The sequence below is a fragment of the Embiotoca jacksoni genome, unplaced genomic scaffold (assembly GCF_022577435.1).
Source record: "Embiotoca jacksoni isolate LCO1_2020_lvr unplaced genomic scaffold, fEmbJac1.0.p SCAF_9, whole genome shotgun sequence".
Taxonomy (NCBI): domain Eukaryota; kingdom Metazoa; phylum Chordata; class Actinopteri; family Embiotocidae; genus Embiotoca; species Embiotoca jacksoni.
Window position 1 is genome coordinate 239,437 of NW_027185447.1, and position 18,746 is coordinate 258,182.

General features: G+C 39.8%; 2 protein-coding genes across 2 annotated transcripts; both read left to right on the forward strand.

The window, feature by feature from the left end:
* Positions 1 to 128: 128 nt before the first annotated feature.
* sars1 (seryl-tRNA synthetase 1) lies at positions 129 to 12,995 on the forward strand. Its single transcript, XM_069140947.1, has 11 exons — positions 129 to 284; positions 1,272 to 1,342; positions 1,478 to 1,558; positions 1,655 to 1,813; positions 4,429 to 4,572; positions 4,802 to 4,957; positions 7,398 to 7,619; positions 7,821 to 7,950; positions 8,698 to 8,855; positions 9,307 to 9,436; positions 11,909 to 12,995. The coding sequence occupies exons 1-11, from the start codon at positions 149 to 151 to the stop codon at positions 12,064 to 12,066; spliced, it is 1,545 nt and encodes a 514-aa protein (XP_068997048.1). The 5' UTR covers positions 129 to 148; the 3' UTR covers positions 12,067 to 12,995.
* Positions 12,996 to 14,531: 1,536 nt separating this feature from the next.
* LOC138193118 (PTB domain-containing engulfment adapter protein 1-like) lies at positions 14,532 to 18,050 on the forward strand. Its single transcript, XM_069140941.1, has 6 exons — positions 14,532 to 14,685; positions 14,910 to 14,981; positions 17,074 to 17,172; positions 17,291 to 17,428; positions 17,590 to 17,694; positions 17,784 to 18,050. Exons 1-6 carry the CDS (start codon positions 14,638 to 14,640, stop codon positions 17,844 to 17,846), a joined length of 525 nt encoding a protein of 174 aa, XP_068997042.1. The 5' UTR covers positions 14,532 to 14,637; the 3' UTR covers positions 17,847 to 18,050.
* The last annotated feature ends 696 nt before the right edge of the window (positions 18,051 to 18,746 follow it).

The window sequence follows — 18,746 nt, forward strand, 5'->3', positions numbered from 1 at the left end:
AATTACTAATTGTTACTAATTACTAATTAATTAAATTTGAAATTGTAATTACGGGTTGGGCTACTTGAGTAACATAATCTGGCAACCCGGTTGGTCATCCGTCATCCGTGCGCGTTCATTCAGTCTCTCCGACAGACAACGTGGAACGATGGTGCTCGACTTGGACCAGTTTCGGACCGATAAAGGCGGCGATCCAGAGATCGTCCGTGAGACTCAAATAAAGAGGTTTAAAGACGAGACTCTAGTTGACAAACTGGTAACCGCGGATACAGAGTGGCGAAAATGTAAGAGCCCTTTTTATTTTTTATGGTTTGTGTCTCCGGTGCTGATGTTAGCGCAGTGGCTAATGATGCTAATGTTAGCGTAGCCGTCAATGTATTTTCTACTGGACAGCAACCTTACCCCCAACTCCTTTAGAAATAGGTCTGTTTTAATTGTTACTCTACGCCTCAGCTAACGGCTTCACCCTATCTGAGATGTTAAAAGACGCCAAGCACTTTTGGGACCCAATTTTCAATTCGGCACCATGAAATGTTAAAAACAGCTTTTCAGAATATGTTTAGAAATATAAATATTCTTCACGCTCTTACATCGCAGAAGGTTTCACTCTACTGCAGTAGTCTACTTTCACTTAAGGAAAGTTTAGGCTTTTGGGCATTAATCAAACAGTACGTGATTGAATTTAACTTGGTCTACACATTAATAATTGTCAGTAAGTCAAGCAACAATTTATAGTCGCATTTTTGAATGGAGTTTTGGGCGTCCTCGCCAGAGTGGTGCTAATACTAGCACGGCTAGCACTACTCAACGAATCTGTGTAAGCCATACAGTTACCTTTCTCGTAGCTCCTTGTAATAAGTAACATACATTTTCTAACAGACCAGACCAAGCACTAGTTAACCGGGCTTATCTGTTATTTTATCGACAGACATCTTAATATGAGATGTTGGCTAACGTTAGCGTAGTTTAGCTGTGCCGGGTAATAACGTGGAATCTGATGCAATAGCAAGCCAGAACAACAGGTCAGCCTCGCTCTGCAGTGCAGCTACAGACAGTGTCAATCTGATCCAGCATGATAACGTTCATCATTTTATCAGTACATTGTTGCAGCTAAGCAAGAAGTAAAAATAAATCATATTTTGATCGCTGTGAGGGTTTGTTGCGAATGACACATGTCACCAGGTTAGTAGTCCTGCTGCTTTAGCACACACACACACACACACACACACACACACCATGATGCACTGACTAACTGATTTACCTCCTGACAGGCCGCTTCACTGCAGACAATCTCAACAAAGCGAAGAACCTCTGCAGCAAGAGCATCGGAGAGAAAATGAAGGTATATAAGCAACGCCAAATAAATAACTCCAGGCTGTTGAACCTTGTAATGGGACCCTGACAGTTTTTTTTTTTTTTTTTTTTTTTTTTTTTTTTAACTTTGTGTCTTATATCTCCTCCTATGTTGTTAATGTAGAGGAAGGAACCAGTTGGGGAGGATGAGTCTGTACCTGAAGAAACACAGAACCTGGAGTCCCTTACGGCCGAAACCCTATCGGTATGACAAACTGGGCTCAAAGTGCTTTTTCCCACCTGTATGGCTGCATTTGTGCATGTTGTCAATCAAATCTATGTTGATTTGTTTCTGTATTAGGGCCTGACTGTAACCCAGATCAAAAAGGTGCGTTTGTTGGTGGACGAGGCAGTGGAGAAAACTGACAGTGAGAGGATAAAGCTGGAGGCGGAGCGCTTTGAGTACCTGAGGGACATCGGCAACCTTCTGCACCCATCTGTACCCATCAGCAATGATGAGGTTGGTGGTTTGGTACTGGCTGATCTGCAGGAGCTGATTACGTTACTTGCTTTTAACAATTTTTATGTAGCTGTAAATCTACTGTCACTCCACACTATCATGTGGACTGACAGGATTGTCATCCCTAAAGTGTTATCAATTGGAGAACATTTGACCCAGCAAATAGTTGGACAGAATAGTTGCCGACATTTCCTGATATTTGTAATCTATTTGTTGTCAGCCACATGAAATATGCGAATTGTGTTTGATAGTTGATTTCGGTTGAGATTAGGATAGATTCTATCTAAGTAGTTGCTATGTAAAAAAAAAATCCAATACTTAAATAGTGTTGGATAACCGATACACTGCTTTTTAATTTCCGTACCCTGTTTTACATTTGCTGTATTTTTTTTTTAAGGCAAATTATAAATGGTCATAGAACTGAAGTTATAACTTGGCAACCACCATTTGGCCTCGTTAAGAACCACGTAACGCTGTGAAAAGGGATTTTAGACGGGACCTCTAACTGTTTAGCCATCTTACCATTGGTTATACCTAAATCACACAATTAATAACCCACAACTAACTCTCTTTGAACAGGACAAAACACTATGGCACACAACAATTCGCCACACATAAACATGTACAAACTGTACAAATTACACTGCTGAACAGCATGCTGGGTACATGAGCTAACTTTTCATGTAGCATAACTGTCTGTAAACAGCTGGGAGAAGGTCCATTGCTACAGCACATTCAAGAAAATAAATAAAAAATGGAGAGAGACGAAAGGCGCACTGAAGATGCACCAGAAGAACTTGTGCCTGAGAGAGGAGCTGTGTCTGCTATTTTGAGGTTTTAAAGAAATCTGCCGAGGATCCACAAACTATATTTTTCAGTTTGGTAAGTCGCTGTTGTGGTGAGGCAGTCGAGCAGTAGCGCCAGTGGAACCGTGAGGCCAACATCTGTTGAAGAGGCATTTTCTTGATGTGCGACAAATGACGGGAAAAGAAAGCGGTGGATGAACCAGTATAGTGTCCAACACTATGTGCAGTGTGTGCTGCAAGCATCTGTAAATGCGTTGTGTTGTTCACAATATCGGTATCATTTTATAAAATATATTATAAAAAAATCACATCTTGCAAATGGCAATATTCCATCTTGTTATGGAGCATAAGAGTGCGATGTACTATTATTGCAGAAATACCCTCAAATACTGCAAGCAGTGCCGTTTCACTGTCAAGTCAACCTCAAATGCAGCAGAAGTTGGCAAACTTGCAAAAATTTGCAGGCAAGGGGCTCAAGCTACTCGGCAGAAAACACTTAAAGGTTTAATGTTCAGAATTTCGGGGGATCCATTGGCAGAAATGGAATCTAATATTTATAATTATGTTTCCATGAGTGAATAATCACCTGAAACTACTAATAGTTGTGGTATAATTACCTCAAATGAAGCCCTTCATGTCATGTCCTTATGTCCTCTGTCATGGAACACATCCTTTTTGCACTGCCGTGTCTTTACAAGGCACAAACCAAACACGGACTTGAGAGGCTTTTTCATATTTATTGCAAGTTTCATGGCCACTGTAGATTCTCCTAAATGCTGCGAGGATAAGGGAGGGGTGTTCATTTGATTGCACTTCATTGCTGGATGCCACTAAACCCTTTTAAAGTCCTTGCAAAGGCAGAAAGAGATTTAAATTGTTTATTTTTTTAAATGCAAGATGAGCATGGGAAGGGCCTGCATAAGATTCAATATGATGTCGTCAATTAACTTGTTGTGTTCGTAAGGCATCATTCATTTGTGATCACTGATATTTATAAATCCAATAATTTATGTAACCAAAAACATGTTTAGTCTTTGAGATATCAGAAAAGAGTAAAGGAAAAAAAAAAAAAAAAAGAATGTCACAGATTTCATGCTGAAAATAATGGACGTAGTCTTCGGCCAATGCAGCCAATTGGGAAATGCCTTGAAGTGCAGTACCACAAAGGGACAACGAGGGCTAGCTGCTTTGATAGACTACGAATCAAAATGCATCCCCTTTCTCATGAAATAAAAAGTCAATTGTTTTCCATAAGTCATTATAATGTTTTTAGCTAAATTAATTGTTTTGATCAGTGTTTTGGTGGTCCGACTGAAAATCATGAATCAAGTGTTCTGTGGTTGGAGGGGTGGGGGGGGGGGCTGGTTTGATTGACATGCCTGGGGTGCAGTCAACTTGCCGATCTAGATGGGCCTGCATGGTGTCCTCAGGTTCCTTAGTCAGATCCACCCCTCCTTCCTCCCCAGCTTGACCAAATATGGTCACTTCTGGCTCCAAAAACACGAATACAGCGATAGTTAGAATGCCAGACTCAAAGACTCCAAAACAGAAGTTCACAAATCAATGGGTGGTTTGCCACCTGGTCCAAACCCAATCATTTTCAGTTTACGTTGATGTAAAATGGAGCAAACTAGATGATCGTCCCATCTGAGTAGTAGAAACCAGCAGTGTTTAGCATTTTTCCCTGACAAATAACTTTGCAGGTCATCAGTAAATAGAGTAATAAAATTGTTGCAGACTAATTTCTTATCAGCTACTTCTGGTTATCTTGTCACTTGTCATAATATTTCCTCTTTTTGCTTTTGTCAGGATGCAGATAACAAGGTGGAGCGTACCTGGGGCGACTGCAGCGCTCAGAAGAAGTACTCCCATGTCGACCTGGTGGTCATGATCGATGGTTTTGAAGGAGAGAAGGGAGCCATCGTGGCTGGGAGTAGAGGTTACTTTCTGAAGGTGTGTTCCTCTTAAGAGCTCCAACACTCGTACCAGTACACATTCAGTACACAGAGCTAAGCACAAACAGGCCAACATTCTTCTGCCAAATTTAATCCGCACTGCCGCATCCAAAGAAGAAGAAGAAGAAGAAGAAGCAGCAGCAGCAGCAAGACTGCTCTTTTGCATCCTGAGCCACAAATGTAGAAACCAGCTGTTTAGCTGTTTTCCTCTCTTCTATTGCCTTCAGGGCCCGCTGGTTTTCCTGGAGCAGGCTCTAATCAATTATGCCTTAAGGATCCTCTACAGCAAGAACTACACCATGCTCTACACACCCTTCTTCATGAGGAAAGAGGTTATGCAGGAAGTCGCCCAGCTCAGTCAGTTTGATGATGAGCTTTATAAGGTATGCAAGCTTTTACTGTATTCCTGTAAAATTTGATGGACGGGGATATTCTGCCTTGTGGAGTCTTTATTATTGCAACATAGACCAGTGTAAGAATGAGATGGAAAATACTAACCATCATAAAAGCATCAGTTTGGAATGAAATGTTGAGGTGTTCACTCACTGAATGCAGTGTACTTTTTTTTTTTTTTTTTTTATGTTTAAAAAACTAAAAATCCATTCTTGAAAATCAAATTGTGACAAAAGCAGATCCTGTATTGTTTTTTGGCTGCATCTACTCACTAATGTTATGATGCAATAGACTTATCAGTCTTATTGAGGGTGTTTGCGTTGGTAACGTTTGTGCAAAAGAACATGAATCAGTCTCTTTTGCTTCTCACTCTCTCGCTTAATAGACATAGGCGCTCAGTAACATACAGTAGAGTAACATAACTGTGATTGGCCCGAATGCATATCTTGGGCTCCTTCCTTCCTATTTCCACGCATGCCCTCTTACTTCATAAATTCAAAAAAATAAAACAACCATTTTTAAATTTATGTTGGTGACTGGATGAAATTATATTTATTTTTGATGAAACATGCTTCTTTTTTTTTTTTTGACATTTCAATGAAGGCTATCTGAATAGATTTTATTTTTTTTTGACATTTGAATGAAGGCTATCTGAATAGATAGTCGTCAATACGCTGTGGCTCAAAACCATAAGTGTACCAGGTGAGATGGTAAAATATATATACCTGTCACATTGTTTGACCATACCAGATGTAATGCTGCAGGGTTTAATCTGCGCATACTTAAGCTTCAAATACAATTGGAAACACAAAAGCTGCACATTTGATAGTAGAATTGCATTGACTGCTCGCATCAGCAATTAGCTTTAATAACCTAACCGGCAGGCAAATTAAATCCTGCTGGTGTCATTGTCCACATACTTTTGGCCATGTAGTGGAGTTGCCTTATCAAAGAGCTGCACATTGTGGATAGAAGCATAGTGGCTTGCTGAATGCTGGATTGATTCATATCTGGCCAGTGGATTTCAGTAACTTCAAAACCAGCTGTCGTTACGGAACATGCTACTACTGTATATTCACTGAGCCCTCCATTAGGAACCTGTATACCTGTTTATTCATGCAATTATCCATTTAACAGCAGTGCAATTCATGAACTCCTGCAGATATAGGGAGCTTCAGTTAATGTTTGCATCAAATATCAAAATGAGGAACAAAACATTTTTGGTTTCAGACATTTGGTTTCAGTATTTCTTAATCTGCTGATCTCTTGGATTTCAACTACAACATTCACTAGTTTACTCTGGATGGTGCAAAAAAACAAATAACATCCAGTGAGCGGCAGTTCTTGAGACAGATAGATCTTTTGTCGAAGACTGTTCAAGCAGGATAATTCACCGTGTCAGAAAAACAAAAGTTGTGTCCAACTGCATTCTTACATTTTTTTACTGACACTGGGCTGGCCCGATCACGTCTTACTGAACTCCAGCCGCCCCCCTCTGTCCTGTTTCTCTTTCTCTCTGAAAACGCTGCGGGCCAAAAACATTTTAACTCTCAAGGCTGATGTTTGACGCCGTGGCCGGTCGTCACATAAAGTCAAATATCACGGCTGAAACTCTTCACTGCTAAAATGTGTGCCTGCTATGTCTGTAAGAAAATTATGTTTTCATTTCCAACAACGGGCATATGACAATATATGACAATTGTCATATGTCAATTGTCAGGCAGGTATGGCGTTAACGTTTGGGATTGATGGATTTTAATAAAACTTTTAATAATTAATATCTGTGAGGTAGTTCTCCATCTAGGCTACAGTAAGATCATATTATTTGGTGCTGCTGGTTATTGAGCATGCGCCTTCACATTTCACAATTTCCAAACAAACGAGTGCACATTTGATTTAATTTGCAAGTATTACTCCTTTCTGATGGTAAAACAAAGAAGTCATCTTATTAACGACATAGAACTTGTGCAATATTCCATCATACATGTTTGGAAACTTGAAATCTTTATGAACTGAATAAGTAATGAAATAAGATGGAACAGCTGCATTAACTGAATAAACATCTATTTGCTCGTTACCAGTAAGTTGTGGTTAAATTGTAGGTGACTGCTTTTTGCATCTTTGTCTGGGAATTCCATCATTTCTGGACCTGAATGTACAGAAGTGTCGCTGAGTAATTGTGTCCGACGGAATGTGGTGGCCCTCCTGGCCAAAAATGGCAGGGTGGATTTTCTTGTCCCTGTCCAGCCCTGCACATGACTCTGTCCTCCAAACTATTCTGCCTTGACTTTCTCCATTTCTCTATTTCTCCATGACCGTACCTCTAGAAAGGGTTTCTGCACTCCCCCCCCCCCAACACACACACACACACACACACACACACACACACACACACACACTCCTAAACCCCCGTGTATGTGTTTCTGTCAGGTCATCGGCAAGGGCAGCGAGAAGTCAGAGGACAACTCCATCGATGAGAAATATCTCATCGCCACCTCCGAGCAGCCCATCGCAGCCTTCCTGAGGGACGAGTGGCTGAAACCCGAGGACCTTCCCATCCGCTACGCTGGTTTCTCCACCTGCTTCAGGCAGGAAGTGGGCTCCCATGGCCGAGACACCCGTGGGATCTTCAGGGTGCACCAGTTTGAGAAGGTTGGTGGTGGGGCAAAAGTGATGTTATCCGATTGATGTTTCAATCATCAAATGACCAGTTTTTGTTAAAACTTTATTATTATCCAAGAACTGTATGCAAGACTCGCACTAAAGTAGTTTAAAAGATAAAAATGACATGTATTTTTGTAATTTTTATATGTGTAACGGTTGGAATTGAACCCAAAATGTCTCTTCTTGTAGATTGAGCAGTTTGTTTACTCCTCCCCACATGATGGGAAATCCTGGGAGATGTTTGATGAGATGATAGGGACGGCAGAAGAGTTCTACCAGTCGTTAGGAATTCCTTATCGCATCGTCAACATCGTCTCCGGTAGGTTAGACAAACTCCTCAGGTTTAATGACCTACTATCATTTCCTGTCAAATAGTTACACAAGCTTTAAATTGTTGGGTAATGATGCGTTCCATTTACCTCAGAAGTCAGAGCTGGGAATGACATCATGTTCAGACAAGCCTGGCTGTTCAAGGCTGTTTTTTCACGGATTGGTATCGGCTGAGCTATAATTATCTCCAACCCTTTGTTTTACATAAACTGTATGTTCACTGGTGCCATAAACAGAGAGCACAATTGGTAGCACGATGCAGAAGTGTATTCTGACATGTGGCGTATGCACAGCTAAAATGTGCACAGTGTGGAAATATTTACAAATCAAAAAACGAAAGAAGCCCAACAGCGTGTAATGTCTCCAATACAGCGTTTTGCAAGGTGGCAGTCAGAGCTGCGTTTAACCAATTAACAACTTCTTTCATACGATGGCACCTAAAATGAAAACACTCAACGAAATCCGTTTACTGGTAACTAAGAAAGTGTAAATGTGATTTGTATTTATTGTCATTGTGTATGTTAACGTTAAGCTGTTATACCACGTTGAAGGGAAATTGTGATTTTTAGGTGATTTCAGTTTGTTCCTCCTAAGTGACAGTGATAAGAGCTATTTCTAAAGACATCTTTTACTTTCTATATTCAGTCATTAAATATGCATGCATGTATATGTGTATGTTTACAAGAAGATGCGACCGTGATATCAGCTAACTACTTCCTTCTCAATTATATTGCAGGTGCCCTAAACCATGCAGCCAGTAAGAAGCTGGATCTGGAGGCGTGGTTCCCTGGCTCAGGTGCCTTCAGAGAGCTGGTCTCCTGCTCAAACTGCACCGACTACCAGGCCAGACGCCTCCGCATCCGCTATGGACAGACGAAAAAGATGATGGACAAGGTGAGTACTCATTTCCTGCAAAAGACGCAAATGCAGCCTGATGTCTTTTTTGAGCAATTCATGCAATACTAGCCAAGGAACTGAGATGTTACTTCTTTTTTTTTTCCCCTCCAGAAAGCAAAATCATTTTAGTCCACTCTACATTAAAAAATGGCCGTTTTTAAAAAAAAAAAAAAAATTTTTACTTCTTGCTATTTTAAATGAACGACGCAATAGTTCCTACGACGTCTTTTCCCTGCTGCTCAGCGAGTGTTAAAACATCGGAAGTTAAAAAATGTGATCAAAAGCTTTCCGTAAAATATGATAATAGTCTAGTGATAGAGATTTAGAGGTCCAAACACACCTTGCATTCTAAGATTAGGTAGATTGGAGGCAGAGAAGCATCACTGTATATATTCCACCCCTTCCTTAGCTGCACATTCTGCTCCTCTCCCTCCCGTGTGTTATGTAGGCAGAGTATGTGCACATGTTGAACGCAACCATGTGTGCAACCACGCGCGTGATGTGTGCCATCCTGGAGAACTACCAAACAGATGACGGCATTGTTGTTCCAGAGAAGCTCAGGGCGTTCATGCCTCCAGGTAAGCAGCGCTGTCTGCTGTCACATCTGCTGTTTGTTATGTTCATTCCAAAAGGTAACTTGCTGGCTGTTATTATACGTTCTGGCAGACGACGTAATTGTACCTTGTTTTGTCTTGTATGTTTCTCATGAAGGATAATAACGGAAGCTCCTAATACACGCTCTCTAAATTGCTCACAGTTTGTACTACTTCAAGATACTGACTTCCGTGTGGGACAATAAGTATCACCATGTTCATTTCTACTGTTAAAGCTTTCATTTTTTACTTTTAAAACGTTTGACTGTCGGCAGATAAGAAATTGGCCTCCTAGGTGCTTGAAAAGCGCCAAACTACAGCTCGATGCTAACCGATCAGTCTCAAAAAACAGTATATCATGCTCACATTGTACAGTACAGCAAACAGATCACAATAAGTCGTTTCTTCAAGGGAATGAACAGAGGTTCCTAAAAAACGTGTTAAATGCCAGCCAAGTAGGAACATTTTAGAGGGACCACACAGACAGCGAGCAGTTTTTGACACCTGTGAAGAGGTGAAACTTTGCAGTAACTTCTGGAATGCTGGGAATGTTGTTATATAGGGGCCAGTCCAGGAAGGTTTTAATTGATCGTTAGGGATTTAAACAAATCAGATCCAGTGACTGTATATATAAATGGATTTGGTCTCCGGGTCTGAGAAGTAAAGCGAATGTGGAAGTGTCCCAAGGGCAATACCACTGAGAGGCCTGGTTTCAAAAAACCACTGGCTCCTATAGATTACCATTCAAAAAGTATCAACTTCTCTCATGAAAAAATACATTTTTTTTCCACAAGTCATTATGGTTTCATTTGCTAAATTCCATTGAGTGCTCTGATGGTCCGTCTGAAAATAATTCTATAATGAATTAGATATTAGAGGTATGTTTTGGTGGATCGTGGTTTGATTGGTGTTTGAGCGGCTGTCAGGTTTCTGGTACAAGGGTGGATCAAAAAATTCTGATCCTGCTCCTGTTGCGTGTTAACGGTGCGCAGCACCGTGACTCATAAAGAGCAGAAGGAAGCTAACTTTCGTGAGAAAGAATTCCAAAGTTTGTCTCTTGATTAAAAAAAAAGGTTTGGCCATTTAATAGCTTAACTTTGGCTTTTACTACAGTTTGTTTGATGTCATGCGACGAGTGTAGTTCATCAACTCGAGTAACATTTTGTGCAGCAGTGTGGAGAAACAGACAAATTAGCACGATTTTTTTGTGTCGGAAAATGTATACGAGACTCTTATTTAGCTGAAATGAAAAAAGGTGCACAGGAACTAAGTTAAATAAATAGTAGTTACTGGGCGTAATTCCTGTTCTACGAGTACGGTCGTATTTTGTTTGTTTCAAGGGGAAAGAGGGGTGGGGGGGAGACAAGACAATGGTAGGGGAAACACTGGATTTTCTGAGGCGTCTGGGGGAAACATTCGGTGCAAACAGTGTGACGCAATGGCATTTGGCTTCTCCAGCATGACAACGTGTCCACTCATAACGCATTGAAAATGTGCAAACGACTCGCCTGCAGCAACACAGTCGTCACTCATCTAGCAGATGGATTTTGGAACACTTAATTACCAATTCTGGTTGTCGGTCCTCGTTCTCGCCCCCAGTTTGTCCACATTTGATTACAGTGGCCAAAAATGCCAGACTGGAGGCCTCAAAACTACAGTTGACAAACTGCTAGGTGACATCACTGGGTTGCCATCGACATCTGATTCTCTCTGTGTGCTCTCCTTATCTGCCTCCTGGTGGTTCTGTGCTGCATCTCTTAATGACACTGCAGCATATCTCTGTTTATGAGAGTGTAAATACAGTGTCAATGTGAAATGTTAAAACACCGTTAGCGTGAGAGTGCTGCTCCGGTGTGAGAATTGTCCCTCTGGTGTTCTTCAGTTTGGGGATCAAACAGTTTGAGTTGAAAACTTGAAGACAGGTTAAAAAGAGAATCATTTTGGATTTACACATTAAAAGCCATGCAATACCCCACTTTGAATGGAGAACTTGATTTGTCTCCATTTTTGTGTATTGTTTTTTTTTTTTTTTTTTTTTTTTTCCTCTCTCTCATTACTTGCCACTTAATGTTTAAATGTATGTTAAACTATTAAGAGATTTTAAGATTTGGTTTTCTAGTCCAGACATTATGTTTCCTATCATGTGTTGTTACCTGCTCCCCATGTACTGGGTGACAGTTCTTTGGTCAGTACTGACATACTGACCAACACGTATAAGGAACAGCCCAAAGGCAGCTTATTTGTACCTGCCCGGATGAAGGCCTTCGAGGCTGAAAAGCGTTGGCATGAGTTTTTACTATGATTGAATAGCCATGACATCACAGTAACCTTTTTTTTTTCCTCTGTTCATTATTCAACCCACAGGTTGAAAGGTTTTCCAAGCGGTTTGTCAATGTGGAACTTGTTTGCTCATAAATTCATATGGAAAACCTTGAATATATTTGTTTCCCTTCTCAGGTTTAACAGAGATCATTAAGTTTGTGAAGCCTGCTCCCATTGACCAGGAGATGAAAGCCAAGAAAGCCAAGAAGCAGGACGGAGGGAAGAAGAAGAAGCAGGGCGGAGACCAGAACCTGCCCAACGCCATGGAGAGCATGTCTGTCAACGACTCATAGACTCCATCACACAACAGCAGCGACGCCTCGCCAACCTCACAGATGCACACTGATGGGACAGAGCCTCATATGCATTATAATTCTCTTGGATCTGTTTTGTTGGTTATCCTAAAAGGAAATGGTTAAGATTAGAAAAGCTGAGAGCAATCTCACAAATGGACACTTCATTTCTTAAAAGATAATATTAACCTCCGTGTGAAGGCTTTAGCTCTGTCCCATCTGTGTTTTTGTGTGTGGGTGGTATTATTCATCTCATTCTCTCTTTCACATCAAGCACACTGATAAAAGGATCCCACCGAGCGCCCATCAACCCACGGCCCACCTGTCACCTGTCTGTCTGTCACTTCCTCACATCTGCAGCAACACTGAGCCTAAAACCAAGAGAATGACTTCTTACGGAGCTCGTTAATATCATCAGAATCAGCAGCTACAGCAAACGTTTGGCCTTCAGTTCCTCGGCAGTTCCTGTGACTGCTGTGTAGTGCTGATGAGCAAATTAACAGTTTTACAAAAATACAAGTTTGTTTTTCCCGCTGTTTGGGGATCGGTTATCCTGTAAAAGTTCATTTTCGGGATGTTGAGTTTTCAGAATAACCGATTAAGTCTTTTACTGTCCAAAATTGTCATCCGCGACTCTGTCGAGACCAAAACTTGCCTCGGTTCTGTGATTCCTTCCTGTATGCAATGACTTTAATTTGATTACTACAATGTAAAATCTATCTTGAGAAAACCATCATGTATTTCAACTGTGTTGTGGGCTTCCCTTCATATTTCCTCTGTCTATATATATCATTGATAACATTCAGCTGTCCACTAGCTTATGATGGAGATATTAACATTCTCTGTGTAATTGCTATAAAGATATAAGATATGATTGCGCATCAATGAAGTGACACTCACTGTAAACAATAAATACAGTTGATGTCGAACTACTTCTGTGTTTTTAATGAGACTACGTGTCTTTAAATTTCTAAAACTATGCTGAATGTACACAAGAAAGAATCCTAAAATGACCAAATGCTGTTAATAGTCAGGGTATCAACAGAAACTCAATAACCTGACCCATTATCACACGTAACATGTGCTAACACCACTAAGTGATACTGTGTCATGTCATATTTAGCCTCCCCTACTTTGAGCAGTAAATTGCTCAGACTCCAAAAACCATGTGATTAGGTTTAGATCAAACTATTTGGTAGGGTTTGGAGAAGATCATGATTTGGATTAAAATAAGTAATTGTAAGTAAACAACATTATGTATGTCACGCAAGTTATTGAATGTACATTACATTCAGTTAAATACGTTCGTTAAATAGATAAGTTCTTGTTTACAGTAATTAAAAGATAACCACATTACTTTCTCTTGGACTCCAACCCTGGTCTCCCGGGATGAGGTCCTATGTTTTATCTATCCAACCTTTCTCAGCTGACCTCCTTCCTTAACCCTGGTCATATGTATGTGTTCTTTTCAAGCCATTGGCGAGGCAAGATGTAACGCTCACACAGTATTCTCTAGTGAACTGACGGGTGCCTTGGTGTGTTACTGAGCTAAAATCCATGTTTTCATTTAAATGTTTTCAGTTCTTGAGCTTTCTATTTTAATTTTTTTTTTTTAATGTGTCTGGAAAGAAACTTTCACTCATCATGACAAATCAGTTTGTCTCATCTTGATGAATTAACACTTAATTGACAAAATGCTGTCTCCAGTCTGCAAATATTCAAAACCCTGTAAGCCTTTCCTAAAGATTCTGGCAAGAAGTGATGAACCAACAATGCTGGTCTTGAAACAGCAACACTGAATTGAACAAATTCTCTCTTTAGTAAAGCAAGCAAGTCACCAAAAACACATGCTCATCACAGGGGTTTATTTATATACATATTCAAAGCTGTTTGAAAAGTAGCAATGGATGAGGAGAACTCACTGCTGACTACCTAATTTATCCTTTTTAAACTAATTTTAAGATACTTTTTGAGCAAGATTTTAAAGTTGGCTTTTTCTTGCTTATGTAGGTATAGTTTTGATATTATTATTGTACATTTCAGTTTTGATCGACTGCAGAGTAGTTAGGGTGCATACCAGCCAAGCCGCCTTTTGCAGAAGAAACAAAGCACAGCTGGATCTGTTTCTACTGCAACTATAAGTTGTACACTGAAATGCAAAAAAATATATAAATTCTGAAGAACTGCCCACCTCAGTAAAGAGAAGTGACAGTCCACCATTACTGTAAGTCAGTCCAGAAAATTCCAGGAATTATTTTCTTTTCATTTTTACATCTTCACGTTAAAAATATCTTTGATCCATCAAAAAAAAAAAAAAAAATTCATTGAGACTTTCAGGAAACCTTTATACCTACCAAAGAGTAATAAGGAAGATACATCAGTTACTCATTAACTCCAACAGACTTTACACCCATCTGTTTGTAATGCAATAAAACGCTGATTCCACCTGGTTATATTATATTTACTAAAGGTAAGTCAGAGTCTACAGGGTTGTGTGATTCGGATACGTGTGTGATTCCAGATATTTGTCTTCCAAAACCAGCAGGGTTTAATCTGGTATCAGAAATTAAGATGAATAATATTTCAGAAGACGACAACGAGATCTCCTTTCCAGTGAAGGTAAATACTGATTTTTGACAGTTAAAAATATATTACTGAAGTAGAAAACACAGTACAGGGTGAGATACTTTCTATTAGTTTTGGCAGCTGAACAATATTGTGTTGCAGATTGGTAACAATCTCAAGTTTTCAGATATATACTGTAAGTACAGTGCTCATGTGGTTGTAAAGTTTTTTGTTGTGTTTTTTTTTAACACCACTTTCAATATCTTTTTTTAATTTAGTTTCTTGGTCGAATAGAGACAGTCCGCCCTGATGGACTCCAAATCCTGGAGGAAGCAGCTGAGCACCTTAAGGTCAGCCGTTACTGCCCCGCTAACACTGTTCCAGCTGCTGTTTTTATAATACATTTAACATAGCTAGAAACAGTTCCATGGGACAGGTAGTCAAGCACCACTGAAGTCATGGAGGGATTATGAGACAACAAACCCCTGGCACAGACATGTAAATGACCCCCTCCCCCACCCCTCTTCTACTCCAGAGGGTGAAAGTAGCAGTTGGTAGACACTGTTTGATATCTATTTGTATTTTTTTAACTTTCTGGTTTTGTTTGTCTTTGGGGTTATTACGTGTCTCTTTGTAGTTATTTTGGGTCTGTATGTGGTTACTTTGTTCCTGTTTGTGGTCGTTTTGTTTCTCGTTCTAGTTTTTATTTTGTATTTATTGTACTTTTGTATCAGTTTGTGGTTATTGTGTGCTTCCTGGTTGTTGTATATATGCAGTTGTGTCTCTTTGTGGTTGTTTGTCTCGTTGTGGTTGTGTATATCTGGTTGTTGTGCGTCTCTTTGTGGTTGTTTTGCATCTCTTTGTGGTTGTTGTGTGTCTCTTTGTGGTTGTTGTGTGTCTGTGATGGTGGGTGTCTCTTTGTGGTTGTTGTGTGTCTCTGTAGTTGTTGTGTGTCTCTGTGATGTTGTGTGTCTCTTTGTAGTTGTTGTGTGTCTCTGGTTGTTGTGGGCCTGTTTGTAATTATTTTGTTTTTCTTTCTCATGGTTTTGTGTCTTTGTTGCTGTTTAATGCATCATCTTTGCATCTCTTTGTAGTTGTTTTGTGGTTTTTAACTTGGTTTATGTATCTTTTTTGGTTTGACATTGCTCATTTGAATTTAAATTTGAACTCGCCTTTGTTTGATGGCCTTCCCTATTATATGGTGAGCTGTTCAGTAATCCTTCCATGACTGAAATATCGCAACATCTATCAAATGAGTTGGTACAAAATTGAGTTCCACATTTATTCAATTCAATTCAATTTTATATATATGGAGCCAAATCACAACACAGGTTATTTCATGCCACTTAACACATTAAAGTCCTTACACCAGAACTTTACAACATTATACAGAGAAACCCAACAATTCCCACATAAGCTAGGAGGGAAAAACTCCTCTTTAAGGGAGAAAAATCTCCAACAGAGGGAAGAAAAACTCTCTCTTAACAGGAAGAAACCTCCAAAAGAACCAGGCTCAGAGGTGGGCATCTGCCTCGACCGGTTGGGGTGAGAGGAGAGCAGAGAGAAAAGGACAGCATAGAGATCCAAAACATGAACTGTTGGTGGGGCCGACAATCACAGAGCAGAGACATGCAGCTCCATGGCCGGGACATCTGCAAAAGAAAGAACATAAACTATGCGATTGAGTGAACTGAATGGAGACAACAGACAATAAGCAAAAACTATGGGAGAGAAAAAGCACGAAGTTAATGAGATGATGGTTTTGACGGAAATTTCTCTCGGATGGTTTGCCATGAAATTTGGTTCAGACATTGATGCTTCTAACGGGATAGACTTTATCTTCATCATTAAGTGTCTTTGTTTTATCACCAAATATCTGAAAACCTTACAGGATTCCCATCAGCCACAGCTCCAGATACTTGTGTAACGATTTAGTGCTCCAGTAGTCACTAAATGACAGGCCAATATCAGCATGTCAGCATTGCCAATGTGAGTATGTTCCAATGCTGATGTTAGCATTCAATCCAAAGCGCCAATGTGTCTAATTTCAACCCCACGGGGCCACCAGCTTGGCTGCAGGCGTCTGGTCTTGCTTACACACCTTTAAAACACTGCTTTAACATTTTCATCTTGGAGAGCAAATTGCTGGCTCAGGTACTTCTATATTGATTAAGATATACTGGCAAAATCCAATTCGATTGTCTTATTTTTATTTTCAAGTTGAAAAAAAAAATGTGTTCAAAGCAAAGATTTCAAAATGTATTTTTGTAGTCCAATTAAATTTACCCCAATACGTATTCTAGAAGTTAACCAAACCACCTACATTTAGTGTGCATGCATTAAAGCATTTGATTTTTTTTTTTTTAATCACAGAATGATTCTTTCTTTCTGAACTCTACCTGTCAGCTGACGTGTAATTTATACAACCCCTCTCATTTCTAGACAGCAGATAAAGACTCCAAAGAAAGGGCAACAAGGAAGAGCAAAGTACATATTTTCCTGTCCCAGACTGTGATCGACATTTTGGAAAACAAAACCAAGGTGTGTTTGATAAAATATGTATTTATTATCGCAACAGTAATTTTAAAGATGCAGTTCAATTTGAATGAATTATCACTTTAAATCTTCTGATGAACTTCTCCGTCTTTCCTGTCCTCAGTTTCTGTTGTACTCATGCCCTCTCTCCACCGTCTCCTTCTGTGCCGTCCTGCCTTCTTCACCCAAAATCTGTGGCTTTGTAGCCAGGCATCCTGCAGCAGACATGTACCACTGTTATCTGTTCCACAGCAGCAAGTTTGTGAGTATTCTCTGTGCAGCATAAATATAATTTATGCACTCCAAACAGGAACCAATTTATGGTTTATTGTTTCAATGGGGTTGGCCAGGAAACACCATATGGCTAAATAAGATATTTAGACTTTTAGTGTTCTAGATGTGAATTTCCTTAGCATTTTTCAGGCTGACGTGCTGGTTTCAGTAATTGGGGATACCTTCCGAGTGTCAAAGAAGGAGGAGAGAGTCAGAGGAGGACGAGACCTGATAGTAGAAGCTCTCAGACATAAGGTTAGTACCGTGTTGCATTTCACACTATCAGGCCATTTTTTTTCACTTTTCTTTTATTTTATTGTCGTTTTCTTTTCCTATTTTTTCAGAATAAAATGCTGCAGAAAGAGAATGCTGAGCTAAAGAGGAGACTTGCAGGACAAAGGGATTAGCAATGCTTATATATGCAGTTGTTTTTGTACACACAGCGGTTGCGACACATTTTTTTCTTATTCTTTCTCTTTCTCTTTGTTTCATGGTTTTCCCTCAGGGAAACCTTATTCACAATGATGGAGCAAAAAAAGTGAAAGAAATATGGAAGAAGGAAGAATATAAATCTGTGCTGGAGTTGTAACAACACTATTAAAAAAAAAACCGATCTGATATGCTGTAATTGACCTTTTTCTGACATACATGTAGCTACTTTACCCAAACTGTAACAGTATAGATGGCAGCAGTGAGCTTTCTAACTGCCCATCAAGTTGTATTGCAGGTGTCAAAATGCTGCCTTCACTGTCGGAAATATTGAAATTGGTTGTTGCGCCTGCATGAATAACCAAAGTCTTAAAAGCTGACTTGGAAGAACTGATAACTGACCAACAGATATGACCAAAACAGTCAAAGTTCAAGGGGCATTTTAATGACGAAGTAGTGTGTTGCAGTTGTAAACACTGTGCAAGCTAAGGCTCTAAGAGTATGAAGTGGAGCATTCCTCACCTCCCCAGTCTCTGCTCTGTCAGTAGAATTATGTGAAATTCCTCTGGAGTTAAGACAGATTAAATTAGCTCCCCATATCGGGGTTAAAATTCAAGCATGTAGAGTCAAATTTCCAACTATCTTATTCAACAGAATTGGGAATTTTCTGGAAAATCTTGGAAGAAAAAACAGCTTTGTCAATTCCATATGGCAAAAGTGCACAGGAGGTAGGAATAAAGAACAGCTCTTTGCTGTAGATAGCGATTTCATGGATCATCAAATAGGGAAAGGGTGGAAGCTTCCTGATCAGACTTCAGTATTCATGGCAAAGCTTTTGGCAATCCTGTATGGGCCCTTCGGTGGATAGAAGCGTATGA

Excerpts from the sequence above, each read along its gene's own strand:
- sars1 (XM_069140947.1), top strand. The coding sequence starts at position 149 with ATGGTGCTCGACTTGGACCAGTTTCGGACCGATAAAGGCGGCGATCCA. Across the intron at positions 1,814-4,428 it reads TACCCATCAGCAATGATGAG|GATGCAGATAACAAGGTGGA; the intron begins GTTGGTGGTTTG and ends TGCTTTTGTCAG. Across the intron at positions 4,958-7,397 it reads TTGATGATGAGCTTTATAAG|GTCATCGGCAAGGGCAGCGA; the intron begins GTATGCAAGCTT and ends TGTTTCTGTCAG.
- LOC138193118 (XM_069140941.1), top strand. The coding sequence starts at position 14,638 with ATGAATAATATTTCAGAAGACGACAACGAGATCTCCTTTCCAGTGAAG. Across the intron at positions 14,686-14,909 it reads AGATCTCCTTTCCAGTGAAG|TTTCTTGGTCGAATAGAGAC; the intron begins GTAAATACTGAT and ends TTTTTAATTTAG. Across the intron at positions 17,173-17,290 it reads TTTTGGAAAACAAAACCAAG|TTTCTGTTGTACTCATGCCC; the intron begins GTGTGTTTGATA and ends TCCTGTCCTCAG.